The sequence below is a fragment of the Salminus brasiliensis genome, chromosome 3 (assembly GCF_030463535.1).
Source record: "Salminus brasiliensis chromosome 3, fSalBra1.hap2, whole genome shotgun sequence".
Taxonomy (NCBI): Eukaryota; Metazoa; Chordata; class Actinopteri; order Characiformes; family Bryconidae; genus Salminus; species Salminus brasiliensis.
The window spans coordinates 44,228,674-44,251,798 of NC_132880.1; the positions used below are offsets into that span (position 1 = coordinate 44,228,674).

The following is a 23,125-nucleotide window of genomic DNA, read 5'->3' on the forward strand; positions in this document are numbered from 1 at the left end:
ATAAATGCTACTCAGACACATCCCAGACCTCTCTCTCTCTCTCTCTCTCTCTCTCTCTCTCTCTCCTGTTAATTGTGCTTACCAGTTTTACCAATTCTTACACTGCCAGGGACGGGCAGCACAGACCCAGCAGCAGTGTGGTGCAGCCAGAGGGGTCTCTGCTCACTGGGAAGAGCGCAGGATAAGTTTTAAAGGGGGGTTTCAGTCACTTTGGACAAGAAATGTAAGCTATCTAACTTCAGATTTGGTTAATTAAAGCTGAGTTAGGGTATAACCATGCTGGGTCAGCATGTTTGCCCGTTTTACCAACTCCTACACTGTCCCAGAGCCAGACAACAGAATAACAGCATGGCTGTGGTGCAGCCAGAGTGGTGACTGTTTACTGGGAACAGCAGGACTGGATACATTGGGAATGTTAAGGCGTTTTAAGGCTTTTTTAGGATATGTGGGTGGGACATTGTAAAGATACACCAATGCAAATCAGGCTGTGTTGTAAGACTGAGTGGGCAACACTGCAAACGACCGCTTAAACCAACTTTTTTCCATTCAGTCGGTCACCTAAAATGAACGCTGTGACGAGCCGCAGCTGACCACGCACAATTCCTCTGCAGCCACAGAAAGCCGTGCAGACTAGGGAGCACTTCACGACCCTCAGCCAGCGTTTAACTGCACGCCTACCCCCCATATCCCACCTACCTTATTGAATGCAAAGAGGTCCTGCTTGATTTTCTCTCTCTGGGGGTCGTTCCCCTGTCGTCGGAACCTAAACTTCATCATCCTGAAGCCGAAATAAGGTCCTCAAAGCCCGCAGCGCCTCAGACTCTCAACTCCTTGAAGGTTTGGATCGATGCTGAAGAAACAACCAGCGCGCTCCCATGCAGCCTGCCCGTCTCTCTCGCTCGCGCTCTCTTTGGTATCCACTCCTCAAAGCAGAGCAACTATTCGCCTGTGTGTTTATGCCGTTTGACCACAGGGCAAGTTCACAGGAACCAAGGCGTAAAGGTCCAATCACAGCACGGGAATCCGCGACCAATCCGCTAAACCACGCCCCCAGGCTCACTGCGCACCCAAAACCAGGTCCGGACTCCCTGGACTGGAGCGTCACTGGCGCTGACAATAATCACCAGGCGTCAGAGCCAATTTTCTAGCGACCAATCAGAAACGCCGGTGAGGTCAGCCCGCTTAACAAGACTTCAGATGTAGGGGTTTAAGAGGTTAGACAACAGATTGGCTGAGACTGATGTGAGGGGTCCAACAAAGCTCAGCCCCCTCATCCAGAGCTCCTAAAAGCAGGTAGAATAATATTATTTAGAGATTTAAAACATTCCCTGGATTTAATAAACTATTCCCTTCCATTTTAATACATTATCCCCCTTAATAAAAAAATGTTATCTTAATTTTAAAAATCATTCCCATGATTTCATTAGTGATTCCCTCCTTTAATAAATCGTTCCCTCAATTCAACAATTTGTTCCCAAATTTGAATAAATTGCTCATTTTATCCGTTTCCTAATTTTAATAAATGATTTCCTTGATTGAATAATCCTTTACTTCATTTTATTGAATGTTTCCCTCGATTAATTAATTTGTTCTCTTATTTTAATAAATCGTTCCTTTTAACAATTCGTTTCCTAATTTTAATACATTTTCTCTTAGATTGAATAATCCATTCCCTCATTTTAATAAATGTTTCCCTTAACTTAATAATCTGTTTCCTCATTTTAATAAATCGTTCCTTTTATTTGACAATCTGTTTCCTAATTTTAATAAATGATTTCCTTGATTGAATAATCCATTCCCTCATTTTGTTGAATGTTTCCTTTGATTTAATAATTTGTTCTCTCATTTTAATACATGTTTCTCTCAATTTGATAACCTGTTCCGTCATTTTAATAAATGGTTCCTTTGATTTGACAATCAGTTTTCTTATTTTAATAAATCATCCCTGCAACAGAAAATTGAAAAAGAGAAAATGGAAAAGCTAAATTACAAATATTCTTACAAATATTAAGTATTTCAATAATACTTGAACTAATTACAAATCTTACAAATCTTTAAGTAAAGTAACAGCCTCATTTTACACTGCCTTTTAATGATACACCACCATCAGCAGCACAATCATCAGTGCAGCTACACATACAGTACACAGTATAGTAGTGATTGACTGATGTACTGCATTCTTTCTGGCCAACTAGGGAGTCAGGATTAATCATTATTCAACTAATTATAATAATCTGATAATCTGAGTTAATCCAGTAGTGAAAAAAGAAGACTCCAAAATAAAATATGCTTCTGTATTTGGCTCAAAACAGAAAATCTGGAGTGATTCATCAATATGAATAAAAATATCAGATAAATCATATAAAAGCTTCCACAGTTTGGTAGCTTATAAAAATTTAATTTGAAAAATTATTTTTTACATTCAGACACAATAGTTTGAAAAGGACACACACATACATTATGTACATTTAGACAGACGAGCAACTGATCTATGAAACAGCAGCAGAAACATGGCATATTAAGAAAGCTCATAGACATTCATGCCACAGGGCTGCTCATATCTTGTGTTCTACTTTACGGAGTGGACCCATGGCCTGTTGGTGTGTGAGGTAGTGATGGCGCGATGTTAAATCAAGGAATCAGATTAGAGTGAGTTTAAAGTGAGACTGAATAGAAATCTGAATTAAGTGTGTGTGTGTGTGTGTGTGTGTGTGTGAGTGTGTGTGAGAGAGAGAGAGAGAGAGAGAGAGAGAGAGAGAGAGAGAGAGAGAGAGAGAGAGAGAGAGAGATTGTTTGAAGGCTTATTAAAGCAGAGTGATCTCGCTGGGAGGCAGGGTGAGTCTCTTCTCCCGCACTGACAGCATGTTCTCCATGTGCATGGCAATGACACGGCACAGCTCCAGACTCTGCAAAGTCACACACAAACACACACACACACACACACACACACACACACACACACACACACACACACACACACACACACAGATCACTTAGTACTCAGAAAGCAGTTGCTCACACTGACCTCACCCTCATGCATCATCCCATTCCCCAGATCCCAGTTACTCTCCTTCACATATTGACTGTTGATGTACCATCTACTGATCGTACCTGGTCTAAATGCAGCTGTGTGATGCGCTGAGACATTAGATCTCCCAGCATTATCTCAACATAAGGGTAACTGGAGCCAGCTGTAGGCCTCTGAGTGCGGCTGGACTGCACCTCCTTTAGGGGGAATTTCACTATCAGCTCCTGCAGAGCAAGACAGGTCATCAGGTCATGAGCTGTATCTTCCTTTTTCCCAGTGTAACGGGGAATCCGTTTAATACCTTGCCATCTTGTTCCTCTACTCACATGTGTTTCTTTGTTTAGGAAGTTCAGTCCATTCTGATTGACAGCCAGAATGCAGGGGCAATCAATGGAGCTGTTGCTGCTGCTCTGTATGTAGAAGAACGAGGAGCCAAACATGGGGAAGGCGCTTACAAGTCCTGTAGCACCAAAATATAAAGCAGTGCTCATAAGTACAGAGCAGCCTGGACACTCACATGGACATTCACGCTTTACCTAGATCTCATAGTAATATACTGAGTTTGGGAGATCCTCACCCAGGAATTGGGCCCTGGCCTGATGGGGGCTGAGTGCCTGGATCTGCTGCATGTGCTGGGTCACCATGTTCAACCACTGCTGGGGGCGCTGCTGGACACACAGCTGGGCAGGAATGCACTCCTGGACCTCATGGCTTACAGGTAAGAGCAGGGAGAGAGCCAGTTATCGAACAGGAGAAGTTTATGCTTATCATCAACCTGCATAACTGGCCTCCAGTATAAACACACATATATACACACTATATGTCCAAATGTTTGCGGACACCCCTTCTAATGAATGCATTCAACTACTTTAAGTTGCACCTATTGCTGACACAGATGTGCAAATGCACACACAGAGCTTTTGTGTAGTCCCTGTGGACAAGTATTGCCAATAGAATAGGACTCTCTGGAGCAGATAAATATGAACTATTGGCACCATGGCAACTAATGCTAGGCATGGGCTAGAGGGGTATAAAGCTCCCCAGCGTTGATCTGTGGAGCAGTGGAAGAACTGTGTTCTCTGGAATGCTGGATGGTGCTCCATCCAATACTTCTGGGGGGACCTGGGGAGTTGGGAATGAGATGTGGTGAAGCATCATCCAACATCCTGACATCACTAACGCTCTTTTCACTGAATGCAATCAAATCCTAACAGCATTGCTTCTCCAAAATCTAGTAGAAAGCCCTCTTCCCTGGACAGTAGAAACAGTTCTATAAATATAAATAAGAAGGTTACTTTTGTCCATATTGCGTAAAAAATGGTGAATTTTTAAAGTAAATATTATTGTTGCATTTGAACATTCTAAAACATTATTAGCCACAAAGGCCATGCTGGACATCTCTTTAATCATACAGCAAAAATGCTGAAAGCTTCTGTATGCTGTACACGACCCACCACTGGAAAAGTGAACAGCGTGCAGTCAGTGGCTCTCAATCCAGCCATTGCATCCCACTGAAAGGTCCACATTTTTGCTTTATCCCATCTCCCAACATGCCTGAAGGCCAAGCCACTAAGAACACTGAAGAACCATTATAGGTGTATAGCTGTTAATATAACTAATCCAACTCATCAGCTAATGATCCGCCCCTCCATGAGTGAACTAGAACAGGGAAAACATCTCTTAACTCCTAGTAATTCCGTAATCCAGAACCGGAAACTGGATTTAAGGTCTGGACCCTTAACCTCTGATCAACAGTAAGGTGTGGTAGAATGTAAGGTGAGTGACTGGTGAATTACACAGAAGGAAGATAGACAGAGTCCTTGGCGCGATGTTGCAGGGCAGCCAATTTTGCCACCTGCTGAAGCTGCTGCTCATTTGCTTTCCCCTGTGGCACAACATTCAGAAGACCCTTTAAGTAGTCCGGAGCAACCTGCAGAATAACAGAACAAGTTCAATGAGAAGAACCAATTTTACATCAAAGAATCGTTTTACAATACTTGATTCTCTAAAACACAGTATTGATTTTTAATGGATAGTTGTAATGTAAAAATTGGTGGCAGACAGTGGTTCATTTTATAGTGCGTTCAAACTCCAGCCGCTAGAGGGCAGTGTGTTCTGTTGGTCTTCAGATCCCACTGTTCTGATTGGATACAAAATGACCTTTTTTCATTCTAATTTTATGAATATTGTTCCTGTCATACAAAAACCTTGTATCTCCATCTTTGCTGTGTTCACTTTTTGACATCATGTGTTTCTGGTAATTGGTCTTTCCATTGTACCAACATTTTGTGATGAATGGACCAATAGAAATGCTCCAAAATGACTTGAAGTAAAATCGTTTTACATTGACCGATCATTGAACGTTGAGGTTTTTGGTATCACTTTATCTGGATGGTCTATTGTAGATGCCTCATAGATGCTCACCTGGCATTCATCTACCATTCAACTGAATCTGTATTAAAATCAGATGAACTCTAAGATGAATGCAAATGAATGTAACCCGAAACCTAAACCTGACCCTAACCTTACCCTTTTAAGGTTAGTTTAGGATTAGATTCAAGGGTAAGGTTAAAATTAGGATTTAGGGTTGAGTCAAGGGTAAAGTTAGGATTAGAGTTAGGATTTACGGTTGATTCAAGGTTAAGATTAAGATTAGAATTTGAATTTAGGGTTGATTCAGGGGTAAGGTTAAGATTAGGATTTAGGGTTGATTCAGGGGTAAGGTTAAGATTAGAATTTTGGGTTGATTCAGGGGTAAGGTTAAGATTAGGATTTTGGGTTGATTCAAGGGTAAGGTTAAGATTAGGATTTAGGGTTGATTCAGGGGTAAGGTTAAGATTAGGATTTAGGGTTGATTCAAGGTTAAGGTTAAGATTAGGATTTTGGATTGATTCCTGGGTAAGGTTAAGATTAGGGTTAGTTACAGGGTTGCATTTAATAGACATTTACATTCAGCTTAGAATTGATCTGCATTTAATACATATTTAGTTGTTAGAATGTCAGGTGAGCCTCTATGAGGCATCAACAATAGACTGTCCAAGTAAAGAGATACTAGACATTCTTTTATTTTGTCACACAAAAGTTATTTGTGTGACAGCGATTGTATGACTGTATTGTGTGTTGGATTGTATTGTGTGTTGTTATACTATGACAGTTTTTCTGAAATTTGATTTAAAAAGATCTCAACATATCACCTTGTTTACAGTATCGCAATATATCACAATATATTGAATTGTAAACCTTGTATTGTGATACGTATCATATTGTCAGGTTCCTTCCAATACATAGTCCTAATAGCGTCCTGCAGTGCACCATGAAACCTGCTACTGATGCACCATCTACACAAATAGTTGTATGAAAAGCTGTGGTTGATACATACATACATACTGTACATACCTGATTGTAATGCATAGTGACTCCAAGCTCATTGTCAAATTTAAGTGGCTGATTCCAGATAACTCTTCTAAACCACAGACTGTAATTGCTGTCAATAGGCTCTGCTTCTGTGACGATATCCAGTATGTACTCTCTTTTGTTCAGTGGACGAACATTCTGACCTGTGGATTGAGAGCGATGGACCATTTTATAGAAAACATCTATTGCAGTGGTCTCCACCCATTACTCATACACACTCTTAAAAATAAAGGTGCTTCAAATGGTTCTTTGAGCGATGCCATAAAAGAACCACTTTTGGTTCCATAAAGAATCAGGATTATATATGGGGATTTGAAAAGTGTGAAGAAAATTTACATTGGTAAGGAACCTTCACATTAAATGATGGTTCTGTTCACCTACACAAGGTTCTCCACAGCCTCATCTGGAGCCTCATCTGAGAAACACAGATCTAGGGCAGGGGTTTGAACACAGTCCCAGATTGTGTCACCACTGGCAGTTAACTGAACTGTCGATGTAACTAATCCAATTTAGCAGTTAATTTCCATCCTTTATCCTGGCAAGCTGTCAGATGGCACATACACTACATGTCCAAATGTTTGTGGACACCCCTTCTAATGACTCCATTTAGCTACTTTGTCAGTTGCACCCATTGCTGACACAGATGCAGTGCAAATACACACACCGCTTGTCTAGTCCCTGTAGGGGAAAAAGTATTGCCAATAGAAAAGAGCTCTCTGGAGCAGATAAACATGAACCTATTGACACCATGATTAATGCCAGACGTAAGCTAGAGGAGTATAAAGCCCCCAAGCATTGAGCTGTGGAAAAGTGGAAGAACTGTGTTCCCTGAAATGATGGATGGTGCTTCATCCAGTACGTTTGAATTGAGTTAGAGAGTCTGGATGAGTTCTGGTGGTGATCATCAAACATTCTGACCTCACACTGCAATCAAATCCTTACAGCAATGCTCCAAAATCTAGTAAAAGCCTTCCCTGGACAGTAGAGACAGGTACTCCAACAAAATCAGGATAAGCTCCTTTTGATACCCTTGAATACCCTTGATTGAGCAGGTGTCCCAATACTTTTGTCAATTTAGTGTATTGTCTACGATCCTACAGTACATACACTGTCCTTCCGGTCATCTGAAATAGATTGGTGTTTTTTAAACATATGTTCCCACCTCTGCTTGTGACAACAAATATGGCATATTCATCCATGGCCTCCAGGTTGTGCAATCCCATCTCATAGCACAGCTCCTCAATAGCATCCAAAGCAACCTGAATAAAACAGCAGCTTCAATATAAAGTAATGAATATAACATAACCCCTCAAAGGGCACAGAAAACGGACACTCACTGAGCAGGTCTTAATTTTCAGATGCCGCTCGATTCCACCAGGGAGAAGAAACAGCTGACGTTTGGAGCTCCTACCAGCCTACGGGAGCCAAGAGCACAGGTAGGGAGAACTTATAGGTAGGAACAGCCCTATTGCTTGATTAAATAATGTATATGGACCATGCTACTGACCATCATAGCCTTCAGTTCCATGCTGTTAGGATACTCAATGCGCCCGCCGTATTGAAATGTCTTCCTTAGGTTCTGCTCACAAGCTTTGGCAATGCCTGGGAACATCAGGAACCTTCTCATGTTCATTTCTGTTCAATGCCAGAAGTTACACTGACCGAATGGTCTAATATTGTAACTGTAACGGTATCATACCTTGAAAGTGCACTCCGGGGCTTGCGCAGACGTCTTGGAGGTATTTCAGCAGATAGGGCTTGAGTACTTCTGAGCAGCGGTAGTAGGCTGTAAGGATGTACAAGAGCCTCCACCCCCTTTGACAACTGTCCCTGAACAAGACAGTAATAAAGAAAGTCTATCATCACACAGCCAGGTCCGTTAAAGTCCACAAATTTGAACTTCCTAAAGCAGAGAAAAATGACAGGATACGTTTTGGAACTGGTGTTTCCTGTGATCTGCTTGAGGACCTGGCAGTACGCTTCATCCCTCATTAAGCCATACTCGCCACTCAGCTGCCAAAGAAATTAAATTCACATTACAGAAGAACCAGATTTGTTTTAGTAATTGTAAAATGTGTATTTCGTGACGGGGTGGTCTGTTTGATTACCCTCAGTACGGTGCTGACGATGTCCTGCTCAGTTTGGCCTTTTATTGGGTAGTCCCCCATAAACTTCATTATAGCTGGAAAAAAACATCAGACAAATGTATGACATACCTATCTATTTTAGACATCTACATACATACACTATATGTCCAAATGTTTGTGGACACCGTTTCTAATGGATGCATTTAGCTACTCAGACGTCCAAATGTACACACACAGCTTGTCTAGTCCCTGCAGAGTTAAGTACTGCCAGAATAGGACTCTGTGGAGCAGATAAATATGAACCTATTGGCACCGTGCCTAATGCTAGGCATGGGCTAGAGGGGTATAAAGGGGTATTAAGTCGATTAAGTTGATGGATGGTGCCCCATCAAATACATCAAATCTTGATCGCTAAATGCAATCAAATCCTCACAGCAATGCTACAAAATCTAGTAGACAGACTTCCCTGGACAGTACAAGCAGTTACACCAACAAAAGAAGGATCAACTCTTTTTAATATCAATGAATTAGCAGGTGTCCCAATACTTTGGTCCATATATGGAATTTGTTCTTCTTCAAGCTCAAACAGTACAGAAAAAGAAAGCAGATGTTTTTAGATTTAGTTATAATTAATAAGAATGTTTTTATTTAAGTTTCAAGGAAGGAATGTCATCTGTGAGTCGGACACTTACCCACAAACATATCTGCAGCTACCTTGTTCATGTTGTCATCAGTGAACTCAATCAAGGACTGCTGGATTGGGGACTATTGAAAAATAACAAATGCAACATCATTGACACAACTGATGATGACCCACAAGTCATAAAGTCATGAAGCCTACATAAAGGTAATCTGTAATCTGAACTGCTACTGTAAGTGTTGCAATAAATCACATCATTCTGCACCTTGGAAAATTTCACCATTTCTGCTGGATCCTTGGCCTCCTTTCCTTTCTTTGATTTCTGCTTATATGAATCACTGTAGAAAACATTGAGAGACAGAATGTCCATTATGGAGAATATACAGTGATCTCATGGATCATGACACTCAAGTCCAACCCCTATAATATTTACATTCACATTTACACACAAGGTCTAAGTATGGAAACTGGCTGACCTGGTCTTTCTTTGACCATCTCTGAAATATTTCTTGGCGAACTCCACCATGTTGTACTGGCTGTCCTGCAGAATCCTGTCATCGATCTCCATGTCACTGTAGTCTGTGTGGGCCTCTGTATACTCACTGACTGGTGAGGCCACCTAGAGGAAAAAAACAAATAATACGTGATTAGCATGTTGGAGACAAAACAGATAACCTGACACTTGCAGGAAAATGGCAAATGTTCCAAAAGTTTGTAGACACCTCACTTAATTTCTCCAGAAATCAAGAGTAATAATCAGGATTTGTTTCCCCCCTTACTGCAGTAACAGTTTCTGTTCTTAGGAGCAGGCAGCATCCTAGATGCAACGATTCGATTGCATTCAGCAACAAGAGAATGAGTGAAGTCAGCAACTGGTGTTGGTTAGATGATGCCAAAGATATTAGATGGAGCCCCATCACCCCAGAGAACACAGTTGCACTGCTCCACAGCTTAACATTTGACACTGGGCATGGTGATCTTTGGCATATATGTGGCTACTCCAGTGGATCTGTGTATACACAGTGTATAAGCAAGTTACTAACCTGTTTTAGCAATGGGTGCATCTTCAAGTAACTAAATGTACTTATTAGAAGGGATGTCCAAATACTTTTGGACACATGTAGTATTTAGCAATTTTGTGTTGATTTTAGCATTCTATGACAAACTGAAGATCTTCATATGGGAAGTATAAGTTGTGCTTTGAGTCACCCCTAAAGGACAAGCATTTCTGGACAAGCTGAGAGATACAGAACCATCACTGAAAGTGAAAGAAGCATGTGGACTGAGGCGGTAGAGTAACACTACGGTGTTTTGCCCAGATATGGCCCGTAACACAGTTCTGGTGAGCTTAAAGCTATTATTTTAAGGTATTTTAAGGAAAAAAGCCACAGTTGTGCTGTCATACTTACCTCAATGGAGCGGTCCAGCTCATGGGCAGCAGCTGCAGAGCCTACAGCCACTGCTATAGCAGCGGAGGCTGCCACGCGACCCTGCTTATTCTTGGGCTCCTCTTTCTTGTCCACAGGGAGGTTGATAAAGTCTGGAGCAGCCACTGGCTGGACATACTCAACAGGAAAAACCCCTGCACGACCGTGGACCGCCCCAAACTTCCAGCCTTAAGGTGGCACAAAGAAATCATTGAAAGAAGGTAATGCCAGCAATTCACACAAAGACCAGCCTTAGAGACACAGTACAGAGGAAAGAGAAACCACACACAAAGCAGGAAACTACAGAGTGAACAGCACTCCATGCAGGCAATCAGGGCACTCCGACCCACCGAAATCAGGTGTGTCTCTCTTTAACTCTTCAAGAAGCATGACCTTCTTTTTCACAATGCAGCCATAGCAGTGGCCTGCGGGACAGCCACAAGAGATAGCAGTCAGCATTATGGACATATATAAACCATATATAACATATTATTAACTATTTTTCCCTCCTATTCAAATCTTTGAATCATTTTTGAATGACATTTAGACAAACCACTGGCTTCACAAATAAAATAGACACCCATTAAAGCAGCATTATGTAAGAATTGGTATTTCTTGATCCTGGGCTCCCCCTAGGGTCGGGAAGTGGAATTTGTGCTTTGAGACACCCCTCAAGAGGAACTTGCTTACAAGCATTTCTGGACAAGCCAAGAGATACAGAACTGTCACTGAAACTAAAAGAAGCATGTGGACTGAGGCGGTCATATTACAGGCTTTTATGATTTTTTTTTGTGATTTTAAAGCTGCTATTTTAAGGTACAAATGCTACATGATCTTGCTTTAAATATTTAATTATTGACATATGGACATATGGACATGATAAAAACTATAGATAACTGATGGATAAGTAATTATTTAACCAACAATGGCAAAAGAGTCAATTCCTACTGAGGAAACAGTTAGACACCCTATGCCCTAAAAGCTGGTATTTTCCCCCTTTGGCTGAGAAGAGCTTGCTAGACCTTGCTGTAGCAAAGCAGGGTGACACTGTATTTGGAGTGGTCTTTTTCAATCAAATGAACACTCCTCATAAACACTCAGCACACTCTCAGAAACATCTGAACAACATCTCAGTGATGGAGCAGCATCTGAGCATTTAGTATTATCAAGAGACGTCTACTGAATTCAGCTGTTCTTCACTTTAGTTAGAGAGTCCAAGTTCAGATCTGTAGATGTTCATCTGAGAGATCACTGATCATCTAACAGCTCTAATACTGACCACCATAACATCCTCAACCAGCTGCTGCTGTAGACCTGCTGCTGAAACCAGTCTGCAACTGGAGATTAACTGAATTAGGCTGAGATTGAGGGGACAGGGCAAGGATTAGGATTAGGTTTTAGATTGAGGTTAAGGTTAGGATTAAGGCCAAGATGAGGGTTAGGGTTAGGTTTTTGGTCAAGGTTAGTGTTAGGATTAGGGCCAAGATAAGGGTTAGGGTTAGGTTTTGCGTCAAGGTTAGGGTTAGAATTAGGTTGTGGGTCGAGGTTAGGGTTAGGATTAGGGCCAAAATGAGGGTTAGGATTAGGTTGTGGGTCGATGTTAGGGTTAGGATTAGGGCCAAGATGAGGATTAGGATTAGGTTTTGGGTCGATGTTAGGGTTAGGATTAGGGCCAAGATGAGGGTTAGGATTAGGGTTTAGATTGAGGTTAAGGTTAGGATTAGGGCCAAGATGAGGATTAGGATTAGGTTTTGGGTCGAGGTTAGGGTTAGGATTAGGGCCAAGATGAGGGTTAGGATTAGGGTTTAGATTGAGGTTAAGGTTAGAATTAGGGCCAAGATGAGGATTAGGATTAGGTTTTGGGTCGAGGTTAGGGTAAGGATTAGGGCCAAGATGAGGGTTAGGATTAGGGTTTAGATTGAGGTTAAGGTTAGAATTAGGGCCAAGATGAGGGTTAGGATTAGGTTTTGGGTCGAGGTTAGGGTAAGGATTAGGGCCAAGATGAGGGTTAGGATTAGGGTTTAGATTGAGGTTAAGGTTAGAATTAGGGCCAAGATGAGGGTTAGGATTAGGTTTTGGGTCGAGGTTAGGGTTAGGATTAGGGCCAAGATGAGGGTTAGGATTAGGGTTTAGATTGAGGTTAAGGTTAGGATTAGGGCCAAGATAAGGATTAGGATTAGGTTTTGGGTCGAGGTTAGGGTTAGAATTAGGGCCAAGATGAGGGTTAGGATTAGGGTTTAGATTGAGGTTAAGGTTAGGATTAGGGCCAAGATGAGGGTTAGGATTAGGGTTTAGATTGAGGTTAAGGTTAGAATTAGGGCCAAGATGAGGGTTAGGATTAGGTTTTGGGTCGAGGTTAGGGTTAGGATTAGGGCCAAGATGAGGGTTAGGATTAGGGTTTAGATTGAGGTTAAGGTTAGAATTAGGGCCAAGATGAGGGTTAGGATTAGGGTTTAGATTGAGGTTAAGGTTAGAATTAGGGCCAAGATGAGGGTTAGGATTAGGTTTTGGGTCGAGGTTAGGGTTAGGATTAGGGCCAAGATGAGGGTTAGGATTAGGGTTTAGATTGAGGTTAAGGTTAGGATTAGGGCCAAGATAAGGATTAGGATTAGGTTTTGGGTCGAGGTTAGGGTTAGAATTAGGGCCAAGATGAGGGTTAGGATTAGGGTTTAGATTGAGGTTAAGGTTAGGATTAGGGCCAAGATGAGGGTTAGGATTAGGGTTTAGATTGAGGTTAAGGTTAGGATTAGGGCCAAGATGAGGGTTAGAATTAGGGTTTAGATTGAGGTTAGGGTTAGGATTAGGGCCAAGATGAGGGTTAGGATTAGGGTTTAGATTGACGTTAAGGTTAGGATTAGGGCCAAGATAAGGGTTGGGATTAGGTTTTGGGTCGAAGTTAGGGTTAGGATTAGGGCCAAGATAAAGGTCAGTAACATGTTACTGATACTCTGTTAGAGTTTATTAATCATCTATAAGGGACCACTTCAAATAAAGTGTATCCCATCATAACATATTAGGATCTATGGAGACTTCTTTACAAATCTTTTTTCTCACCTATTAAATGTATTAAATTATATTTCAGTTGTGTGAGCTTAGTTATATTACCTCCATGTCTCAATATTGTTCAAATGAAGATCAAACATACAGATGTTTAAATATGTTAGAATATGTTATATGTAAATATATTTTTCACAAGATCGTACTAGTACTAAAAGGTGTTTCCCCCTAAGACATTTGAGGGACTTGGTGATAAGCAACCTCACCTTCTTCCAGGCCCTCCATTTTCTGCAAACGTATAATGTCTCCCTTGTGGAAACTCAGCAGCGTTCTGTCATCTGTAACAGAATTACGCACAGCCACCACATAGTCGGAGTCCTAGAGCAAAAGAGAATGCGATTAATGCACAACACCTCAAAGATCACCTCCAAACTCAGTGTATTTGTGAAGAGAAAGCTAACCTTCTTCAGCTCGGTGATGAAGTAGTCAATCATGGTCTTCACTTGGGGAGCTTTAGCTGAGAACAGAATCAGTTTCTCATTGGTGAGGTTGAACTCCAGCATGTTCTTAGAGGGAATGGTGACAAACATGATGTCTGTGTAGCTGGAAATAGAGGAACACACATCAGTAAAATAACTATGATTAGCCTGAATCAGTCTTTACACACTATATGTTCAAATGTTTGTGGACACCCCTTTTAATTAATGTTTTCAGCTACTTTATGTTACACTCATTGCTGCACATGCACATGCATAGCCTGTCTAGTCCCTGTAGAGTAGTATTGCCAATAGAATAGGACTCTCTGAAGCAGATAAACATAAACCTATTGGCACCATGCTGCCTAATGCCAGGTGTGGGCTAGAGTGGTATTAAGCCCCCCAGCATTGAAGCATTGCAAACTGTGTTCTCTGTGTTCTCTGGAACGATGGATACTTTTGGAATGAGTTGGGGGTGAGGTGGGGTGGTGATCATCCATTACGATGACCTTACTGATGCTTTTGTCGCTAAATGCAATCAAATCCTCACAGCAATGCTCCAAAATCTAGTAAAAAGTCTTCTCAGGGCTGCAGAGACAGTTACTCCAACCAACTCTGTTTTAAATACCCTTGATTTCAGAAGAAGCAATGAATGAGCAGGTGTCCCAAAACTTTTGTCCATATACAGAATTAAGACCTTGGTTAGATCTCCTCTGCTGAAACCTACCTGTATGGTCTTAAAACTCTAAAGTAATCTGGGGCCACAGCACTGCTCCTCACCATCTTCAGCAGCTTTATCCCCCTGTGGGATACAGAAAGCACCTGGACCCCAGTGCCCACACTGCCCTGTAACACACACACACACACACACACACACACACATATATATATATATATATATATATATATAGAAAAACTAAAGAGAAATTTAAGACTTTGATTAGCGAATAAGAGATGAGCTGAGTAGAGTTCCTCACGGAAGCTGGGAAAAGACGAGAGAAGTAGATCTCCCAGCTGTCCTTCGCTGCGGTGACAACTCTTTTCTTTGCGTTCTCATCTTGGGTGGCGGCAGCTGCGTCAATGCTGTGCTCAGCTGTCACATTGGAAAAGATACGGCAAGGTCATTCCTTAATAATGTACACCACTGTTTGAAAGTTGTTAATTACATTCCTCCATAGTAATGTTTGTTTTATTGTCCAGTATGTACATTGAGAACGTAAACAATGCATAAAAGATTATGCATAAATGTATAAAGATGACTTAATACTTAATACTTACATACTTAGTATTAATACTTAATACTTAAATTACACAGCAAAATACTCAGTATTTCAAGGATTCTTGTTCAGTTTTTATTAGAAAGATTAAATAGGCCTAATGTTATTATTGATATATTGAAGGGTTGTGATGTTATGTTTTGCAATACTGTTTAGATATATATATATATATACAAATTCTTGCCAATACACAGCCATACTTGCCACATTTAAAATTCAATTCTGTCATTTTATTATTTAATTAACTTCAAGCTGTTATTTTATTTATTTACATACGACATCTCTAAGCAAATGACTTAATTTCATATTAAAGCTCCCTACTAATTATATAATTACATAAACCCAGTAATATATAGTACTGTGCAGAGGTTTTAGGCACCATGTCTTTTAGCAGTAAGAGTCTTTACTGTAGAAACTCCAGATCCCATCAGAACAGATGCAGGTAAACATAAATCCAGTAAAAATGAACAAGAGCTTCTCATTCTGAAGAAAGTAGTGAGATCTTGTGAGCTAGTCTGAAGAACAGAGCTCGGTTCCTCCAGGTTTCTCCTGGACGCCCCCCAGTCCAGCCAGCAAAGCATGGAGGATGTGTTCAACTCCATCAGCAGCAGCAGCAGCAGCAGTTCACCTGATTTACCATCATTAAGCCCTGATTTACCACCAAACCAGGTGTTGATCTGAGGAGAACTCTAAATAATACTAGACTCCATGAGCAGACCTTAGGAGATGTTCTAATGATGAACACAGTGATAGAGAATCACCACCACCACTTTCTGTCGGAATGTTGTTATTAGTGTTTATTCTGATATCAGTGTTTTACTAAGGAGATAATCTCTTACTGCCCAGATAAGCAGCTTTTAACTCTAGTTTTCACAGGTACCTAAAATATGAGCATAGTACTGTATAAGCACACTGGTTTTATATTATTGACTATGTTGATTCTAAACGTTTCTACAGCAGTGTGGAGTAGGAGACATTAAACTCTATCAGGTTTCTGCAGCTTACCAAAGAGGGATTTCATTTTCTGCCTCTCCTCCTTTGTGATCCGGATGCAAGCCTCTGAGAACGTATCGTGGACAATCTGAAACAGGAATCTATTGTTAGCATGGCGGGAACAGCGCCAGGTAAAAAAAAAAAGAAATCCAGCCAGCTGAATCCAGAAACAAAAATACACACCTGCTTGAACAGGAGATCTAATACTATCGGGTGGTTGAAGCTGTCCTTGGGATAGAAGACCTAAGAAGGAAGATGGCATGAGACTACAGCACTGAGCATAACATTATTTGATATTATTTTTATGTTTTTGGACAAACACTGAATTCGAACCTCCTTTCTGAGGTATATTTTCCAGGGGACATTTGAATATGTGTAGTGCTCCTCACTGCTCCTCCTATGAAGCTGGGTCTGAACAGTCTCCTCTTCTATAGGAAGTTCTCGAGATACTGGACCAACAAGCAGAGTTACTTCACAACAAACCATCCAGGTATTTTGATCCAAGATTCACATCTGTCATATCTACTAAAGGCAGAGGTTAGTTGGATCAGGTGGGGTAGATTAGGGTTGGATCCAGGTACACTATATGTCCAAATGTGAGTGCACACCCCTTCTAATGAACGCATTGAGCTACTTTAGGTTGCACCCATTGCAAATGGACACACACAGCTTGTCTAGCCTCTGTAGAAAAGTACTGCCAATAGAATAGGACTCTCTGGAGCAGATAAACATGAACCTATTGGCACCATGCGGCCTAATTCCAGGCGTGGGCTAGAGGGGCAAAAGGCCCCCGAGCATTGAGCTGTGGTGCAGTGAAACTGTGTTCCCTGGAATGATGGATGGTGCTACATCCAATACTTTTGGGATGAGGTGGGGTGGTGATCATCCAACATCTTGCTCTTACTGCTCTTGTTGATGAATGCAATCTAATCCTCACAGCAATTGCTGGACAGTTGGAACAGTTAGTCCAACAAAAGCAGGATAAACAGAAGAAATAATAAATGAGCAGGTGTCCCAATACTTTTGTCCACAAAGGTTCTTCACACTCCCATCTCTTTTCTAAAAACGGTTCTCTATGCAACCCAAAATGGTTCTTTCATGAAAATAGATTGTACTGACCAGGTGCAGGGAGTGGGGACCTCTGACTGACTGCAGGCACTGGAGGTGATCTTTTGGCCTTCATGCTCTTTACTGGCTGTAGACCACCAGCCTCGTCATTGAAGTCTCTCAAACCTGAAGCAGTGGGGGGTGGTCCATTTCTCTTTTTTTGCTGGAAGTTGAAGGCATTGAGCACATGTTGGTAACTCACAATAGGGCGTTTATTAGTAGTAACAGGGTGAGGTGTCAAGTTCCTTACAAACTGATCTACCTGAGGAGGTGGAGCATTCATCTGGTCTTTAAGGATCAGCATAGCTTCATCATGCGGGTCGGGTTTCTTAACAAACACTTTAGCCTCTTTTCTGTAATGATGAAAAAAAGCCACACGCAGTTAGGAAGAGGCGTATGGACCCTAGCTGTTATCTGTCCAGGCTATACTTCATTATGGTCATACTGGTTTAGAAGAAAATACAAACCTCGGGATCTCTACTGGTTTGACAGGGCCAGGCTGGTACTGCTTGATTATGTCTTTGATGTTGTGGCTTGGCAGCAGATGCTCAGAGTTTGAGATGCTGGACTTGACCACGGCTTCTGGGGGTGGTGCCCTGGTTGGGCCTTATAAATCATATCCATAGAGTAGAATAAATTAGCGAATTAAAGAGCCATTATTTGTATTTGGTCTAAAGGTGCTTCAAATGGTTCAAATAAAAGAACCAGATTCATAACAGAAATGTTTAAGGCCTAAATAACCATCACTTGATGTACTGTAGAGGTTCTTACTATTCCTAAAGTGATGTTATGAAATATCAAACATTTTGGGAGGAGGAACATGCCTGAAGCCCCTCCTCCCAATCTAACATCCTATAAATACCATATTTACCACGTTCACAATCTTTGACAAGTCTTTGCAACACACCCCCACCCCACACCTCTGATTCCTGTCTCCATTCACTAGAGAGAAGGACTGGTGGCCTACCACCAGCAGAAGCCACCTAAACTCATCTGAACAACATATGCTAATGGTATTGTCTGACCAGGCAAAACGTTTCTTTATAGAACCAAAAGTGGTTCTTCTCTGGTATCGCTTAAAGAACCATGTGAATCACCTTTATTTATAAGAGTTTATCTTAGTTCAGGAATACAGACTGCACAAGGTGAACGAATGCCTTACTGTGATGATGCCTTGAGGGCCTCTGAGCAGGGGCAACAGAAGGCTGAGGGTAGGGAATGAGTCCAGGTTCGAATTTGGTCTGTTAAAAAAAGCTCTGAATTTACCGGAACCATTGACATATCTATGGACATATCTAATATTACACTATGTGAGCTATAGCAGGCACCGATCAGCCACAATATTTGCACCACCTGCCTAATATTGAGTAGATCCCCCTTGTGCTACTACAACAGGTCTGACTATTCGGCATGGATCCCACAAGACCTCTAAATGTCGTTATGTAGCATCTGGAACCAAGATGTTAGCAGCAGATCCTGTAAGTCCTGTAAGTTGTGAGGTGGGATCTCCATGGATTGCATCAATGTACCTCAGGTACCCATGACCCTGTCCCATTTTTTTACTGGCTGTCATTACTTAGAGGACTTTTGGTAGATACTGACCACTGTATACCAGAAAAAAACCCACAGGACTTGCCTGATGTTGCCATCACAGTTTGGTTCTTGTCAAAGTGGCTCAAATTCTTACTAGTGGTACTAATGTTACGGCTGATTGGTGTAGATGTGGTAGTGGTGTATTCTGCATAAAACATGATGCATTACTGTTCATCCTTGAGATACTCACCGGGCTCGACTGGCCAGAACGGGGCATTGGTATATGTTCACTGTGATGCGGAGGACCAGTGTACGGCCCACCCACTGAATTATACATCTGCTGTTGAAGGGCCATCGCTTGCATTGTCATTTGCTGAGCCTTTCATGCAGCACAACAGACCAGCAATTAGATCTGGAACAGGGTGCACTTACAGCCCAATCACACATGCGCAACATTCAGCCCGAGATCCAAGGGTACTCTACTAGTTCACGGTACTCACCAGTATGATTGCTTGCTGATTGATGATGGCTTGCTGCTGCTGTGCTAGGATGCTGTGATCTACCCCTTTTCCAATGATAAATAAATATGCAAATATGCAACAGTGAAGACCATATGCCTTGATCTCATTAAAAAACATAAAAACTGAACAAAGAAAATAATTCAATTAATCCCACAGAATCAAGCTGTGCCGACAGACAATAGATGGATAGTGATCTCTTGCATCCATACCTGGCACATCAGTCAATGGTGGCACATTAGGTAAAGCTGGAATAGGTGGCATAGCAGGCATGGTAGGCATAGCTGACATAGCTGGCATTGACGGCACTGAAGGCTTTGGGGAAACTGGGGGTACTGAGGGCACCGAGGTTATGGATGTAGGAGCAGGCATAGTAGGCACAGAGTGCATAGCTGGCATAGGTATAGGTGGCATCATTGCTCCTCCCATAACGGGTAGAACTGGTACAGCTGAGAAAAAGAATAGGAAAGGGCTACTCACAGATTTGTTATTTTATTACAGAAACAAACAAAACCCCTTAAACAGCCAATGGACCATTGGCAGGCCAAAAGTGTTATCATGAGATCTTCTATTACCAGAAAATAGCCCCATCAGTTCCTGTAGGTACTGAATAATATGATTTAGCGTCTATAAACATGTTAGCTTTAATTCGGGTAATTCAACAGGAATTCCACTGATTTTCAGAGGTTGTCAACCATTAAAACTGGAAAAAGGGGATAAACTAGGGTGACCATATTTTGGTTTTAAAGAAAGAGGACACTGGGAACACACAGGCTTCCATCATGTTAGGATGTTGTGGCTGGGGGGCTTCAAGTAGGTCAGTAGGTAAGTTGGAGGACTGTGGCAGTGTGTGTATGAGGGCAGGAGGGAGTTATTAATTTCTTTAAAATCATGCAGCTTTGTTAATAAACATTAAATACATAAACATTCACCAAAAACAAATAAATAACCTTTCTATCGCTAAATCACTTCACACTCTCAGAGATCAAAAAATAAAAAAAAAGTAAATAAAAGTTTTATTTTTACAACCCTGTTATATATATATATATATATATATATATATATATATATATATATATATATATATATATATATATATGTTTTTTATTATTTAATTGCATTTTAACAAACATAAAATAAAAAAAAATCATAAAAAGTTTATTTACATTTAGATATGCATTCCATTACCAGCATCACCAAGCTGGCTTACCATCATGACCAGGCATGGCCAAACTTGCTCACTACTAGTCATACTAGTTGTCCGATCAAGTTGGTCATGGCTGTAGATCGACTAAATGAAACAATAACATACCATATGCTGGTCATTTTGCTGATTGATGGCCAGGCTGTTTTTTTTCCAGCAGGGCAGTGGCTTTGGATAGAGCAAGGAAGGCTAAATGGGGTGGTATTTTTTCAAAATAAGTGTAAATAAATGTAAATGTAAGTAAAAAAAATGTAAATAAAATCATTCAGTGTGGTTTGATGATACATACACTCTACAAGACAAATTTGCCAAGCCAGAATTGTTCATAGTGGTGATGAATGTAACATACCTAAAGTCTGAAGGATTTTTTTATTGCGATATATTTTTATTTGTGTGCCTAAAGAAATTTTTTTGGATGTAACACTTAATCAATTATTTTTGTATAAAGCTTTTTACAACTGCCGCTGTCACAAAGCAGCTTTACAGGAACAGAATTAGGCAGAAATTTTAAAAATGTTAATATAAACTGTTCCAATGACGTAGCACAAACTGTGCATAATACTTTGAATAGTGTTTTATAGGTGCAATCAAATAACCCTTCTCAAATGACAACAAACAGACACAAGTACATGCACAGGCCAGCAACTAAGGGACAAGTTGCTGAAAGGGACTAGTAATGGAAATCACCAACAGTCACAACCACATTCACTGCAATTTACCAGCACCGCAACAGAGCATCCGCTTCATTACGCATGCAAAATCCATTGAAATGAAAAGCACGATCCCAAACAAACTGGAAGCCTGAATTCCACTCTGCAGTGGAATTGATTGCATTTAGGAACCAATTGACACAAGGGCCTCCATGCATAATTCATAGGCTGTAAAGAGAGAGCTGGGAGGGGAGCAGAAGTGTGACTCACCGCCGGGTTGCAGTCCTGGTGGATAGGGCCTGCTGGCCCATACCTTCTCATCCTCCTCCTCATCATCCCCACCTCCAACCCCACCAGCTCCCTTCATCCGGCTGGACATGCTGGCTGACTTCTCCAGATCCTGCTCCAGAGATAAAGCAGTGAGCAATAGCCAGGACCCCTTCAGTGCTCTGTCACGGGAGAAATCAATCTCCCCCTGGGAGTACCTTATACTCTCTAAAAGGAGTTTAGCCTACTCTGACTATTCCTTTAAACAGCTGGCTTTCACATACTTTATTAAGGAATTTCAACTCCCAAAGACTCTGTAATTGTGTTGTGCATCATCTGTAATTATAAAGAAAGGTCAGACCATGTTTTATATGAACCTGTTAGCTTCAGAACTTTCTTTTGGCCAACAAACGAGAACAGTTCCCTTAGTGCATGCCGCACCTCTAAACAAACCGCTTGCTGGCCAGGAGCCATTACTCTACAGGTGTCTGAAAACAGCTTTTAAGGGGATAATGGTTTAATGGTAATGGCTTAGGAGATTAAGTGGAGCTCAATGCTGCAGGAAATACGGTAATCCAGTAACCTAATCGCCCACAGTGCTGGAGAGCTGGTGCTGGGAGAGCATTTGATACTCAATCACTTACGCTCCGAGGTTCAAATGATCCGGATAAACCACCAGAACTAACAACTCATCTTATTATTCATACTGTTTGTAAAATAAGCTCTGCCATAGATGAACCACTTTTGGTTCTTCTAAAATGTGTAATTTTAGAACCTTAGGGGGTTCATAGAAGATTTTTAGGAGAATCTTACACACATTATATACGTCCAAATGTTTGTGGACACCCCTTCTAATAAATGCATTCAGCTACTTTAGGTTGCACCCATTGCTGACACAGATGCGTACAAGCACACACACACAGCTTGTCTAGTCCCTGTAGAGTTTCTAAAGAACATAAACATGAACCTGTTGGCACCATGCTGCCTAATGCCAGATGTGGGCTAGAGGGGTATGAAGCCCCCCAGCATTGAGCTGTGGAGCAGTGTAAGAACTGTGTTCTCTGGAATGATGGATGGTGTTTCATCCAATAATTTTGGGATGAGTTGGGGAGTTGAGAATGAGGTGGGGTGGTGATCATCAAACATCCTGACCTCACTAATGCAATCATATCCACACAGCAATTCTCCTCCAAAATCTAGTAAAAAGCCTTCTTCCTTCCCAGTTACTCCAACAAAAGCAGGATAAACTATTTTAACAATGAATAAGCAGGTGTCCCAATACTTTTGTCCATAAAGTGTAATTACTTAATTACACAAAGTCAGGGAACTTGCAAAACAAGCCACTCCGAGAAGCTAGAGGGACTTACCCCACTGCCGTCAGACAACACTGGGTCAAACAGGCTGTCCAGATACCGGTCCATGCCTCTCTGAGTCGGAGCCTCGCTAAAATCTGACTCTATTCATGCAGTGGAAATGATGAGAGAAAATGAAGGTCATACATCTGGAC

The 23,125-nt window shown here is 41.3% G+C and overlaps 2 protein-coding genes across 3 annotated transcripts in view; both read right to left on the reverse strand.

The window, feature by feature from the left end:
* The window catches only part of llgl1 (LLGL scribble cell polarity complex component 1), a 47,155-nt gene extending 46,220 nt beyond the window's left edge, over positions 1–935 (reverse strand). For both annotated transcript variants that reach the window (XM_072676335.1, XM_072676334.1), the window contains exon 1: positions 697–935. In XM_072676335.1, coding sequence (XP_072532436.1) covers positions 697–777 — 81 coding nt within the window. In that variant the 5' untranslated portion in view covers positions 778–935. The remainder of the gene's footprint in view (positions 1–696) is intronic.
* A 1,869-nt stretch (positions 936–2,804) lies between these two features.
* myo15aa (myosin XVAa) overlaps positions 2,805–23,125 on the reverse strand; it is a 43,233-nt gene continuing 22,912 nt past the window's right edge. The window contains exons 32-64 of the mRNA XM_072674912.1: positions 22,986–23,074; positions 21,622–21,751; positions 19,710–19,946; positions 19,480–19,544; positions 19,230–19,358; positions 18,609–18,687; positions 17,914–18,052; positions 17,709–17,799; positions 17,459–17,609; positions 16,673–16,788; positions 16,523–16,582; positions 16,352–16,427; positions 15,047–15,162; positions 14,797–14,915; positions 14,055–14,196; positions 13,860–13,971; positions 10,947–11,021; positions 10,579–10,784; positions 9,646–9,788; positions 9,435–9,507; positions 9,222–9,294; positions 8,551–8,624; positions 8,373–8,455; positions 8,142–8,272; positions 7,950–8,044; positions 7,780–7,857; positions 7,605–7,701; positions 6,425–6,585; positions 4,825–4,958; positions 3,606–3,739; positions 3,355–3,488; positions 3,112–3,252; positions 2,805–2,906 (exon numbers count right to left, since the gene is read on the reverse strand). Coding sequence (XP_072531013.1) covers positions 2,805–2,906; positions 3,112–3,252; positions 3,355–3,488; positions 3,606–3,739; positions 4,825–4,958; positions 6,425–6,585; positions 7,605–7,701; positions 7,780–7,857; positions 7,950–8,044; positions 8,142–8,272; positions 8,373–8,455; positions 8,551–8,624; positions 9,222–9,294; positions 9,435–9,507; positions 9,646–9,788; positions 10,579–10,784; positions 10,947–11,021; positions 13,860–13,971; positions 14,055–14,196; positions 14,797–14,915; positions 15,047–15,162; positions 16,352–16,427; positions 16,523–16,582; positions 16,673–16,788; positions 17,459–17,609; positions 17,709–17,799; positions 17,914–18,052; positions 18,609–18,687; positions 19,230–19,358; positions 19,480–19,544; positions 19,710–19,946; positions 21,622–21,751; positions 22,986–23,074 — 3,785 coding nt within the window. The remainder of the gene's footprint in view (positions 2,907–3,111; positions 3,253–3,354; positions 3,489–3,605; positions 3,740–4,824; positions 4,959–6,424; positions 6,586–7,604; positions 7,702–7,779; positions 7,858–7,949; positions 8,045–8,141; positions 8,273–8,372; positions 8,456–8,550; positions 8,625–9,221; positions 9,295–9,434; positions 9,508–9,645; positions 9,789–10,578; positions 10,785–10,946; positions 11,022–13,859; positions 13,972–14,054; positions 14,197–14,796; positions 14,916–15,046; positions 15,163–16,351; positions 16,428–16,522; positions 16,583–16,672; positions 16,789–17,458; positions 17,610–17,708; positions 17,800–17,913; positions 18,053–18,608; positions 18,688–19,229; positions 19,359–19,479; positions 19,545–19,709; positions 19,947–21,621; positions 21,752–22,985; positions 23,075–23,125) is intronic.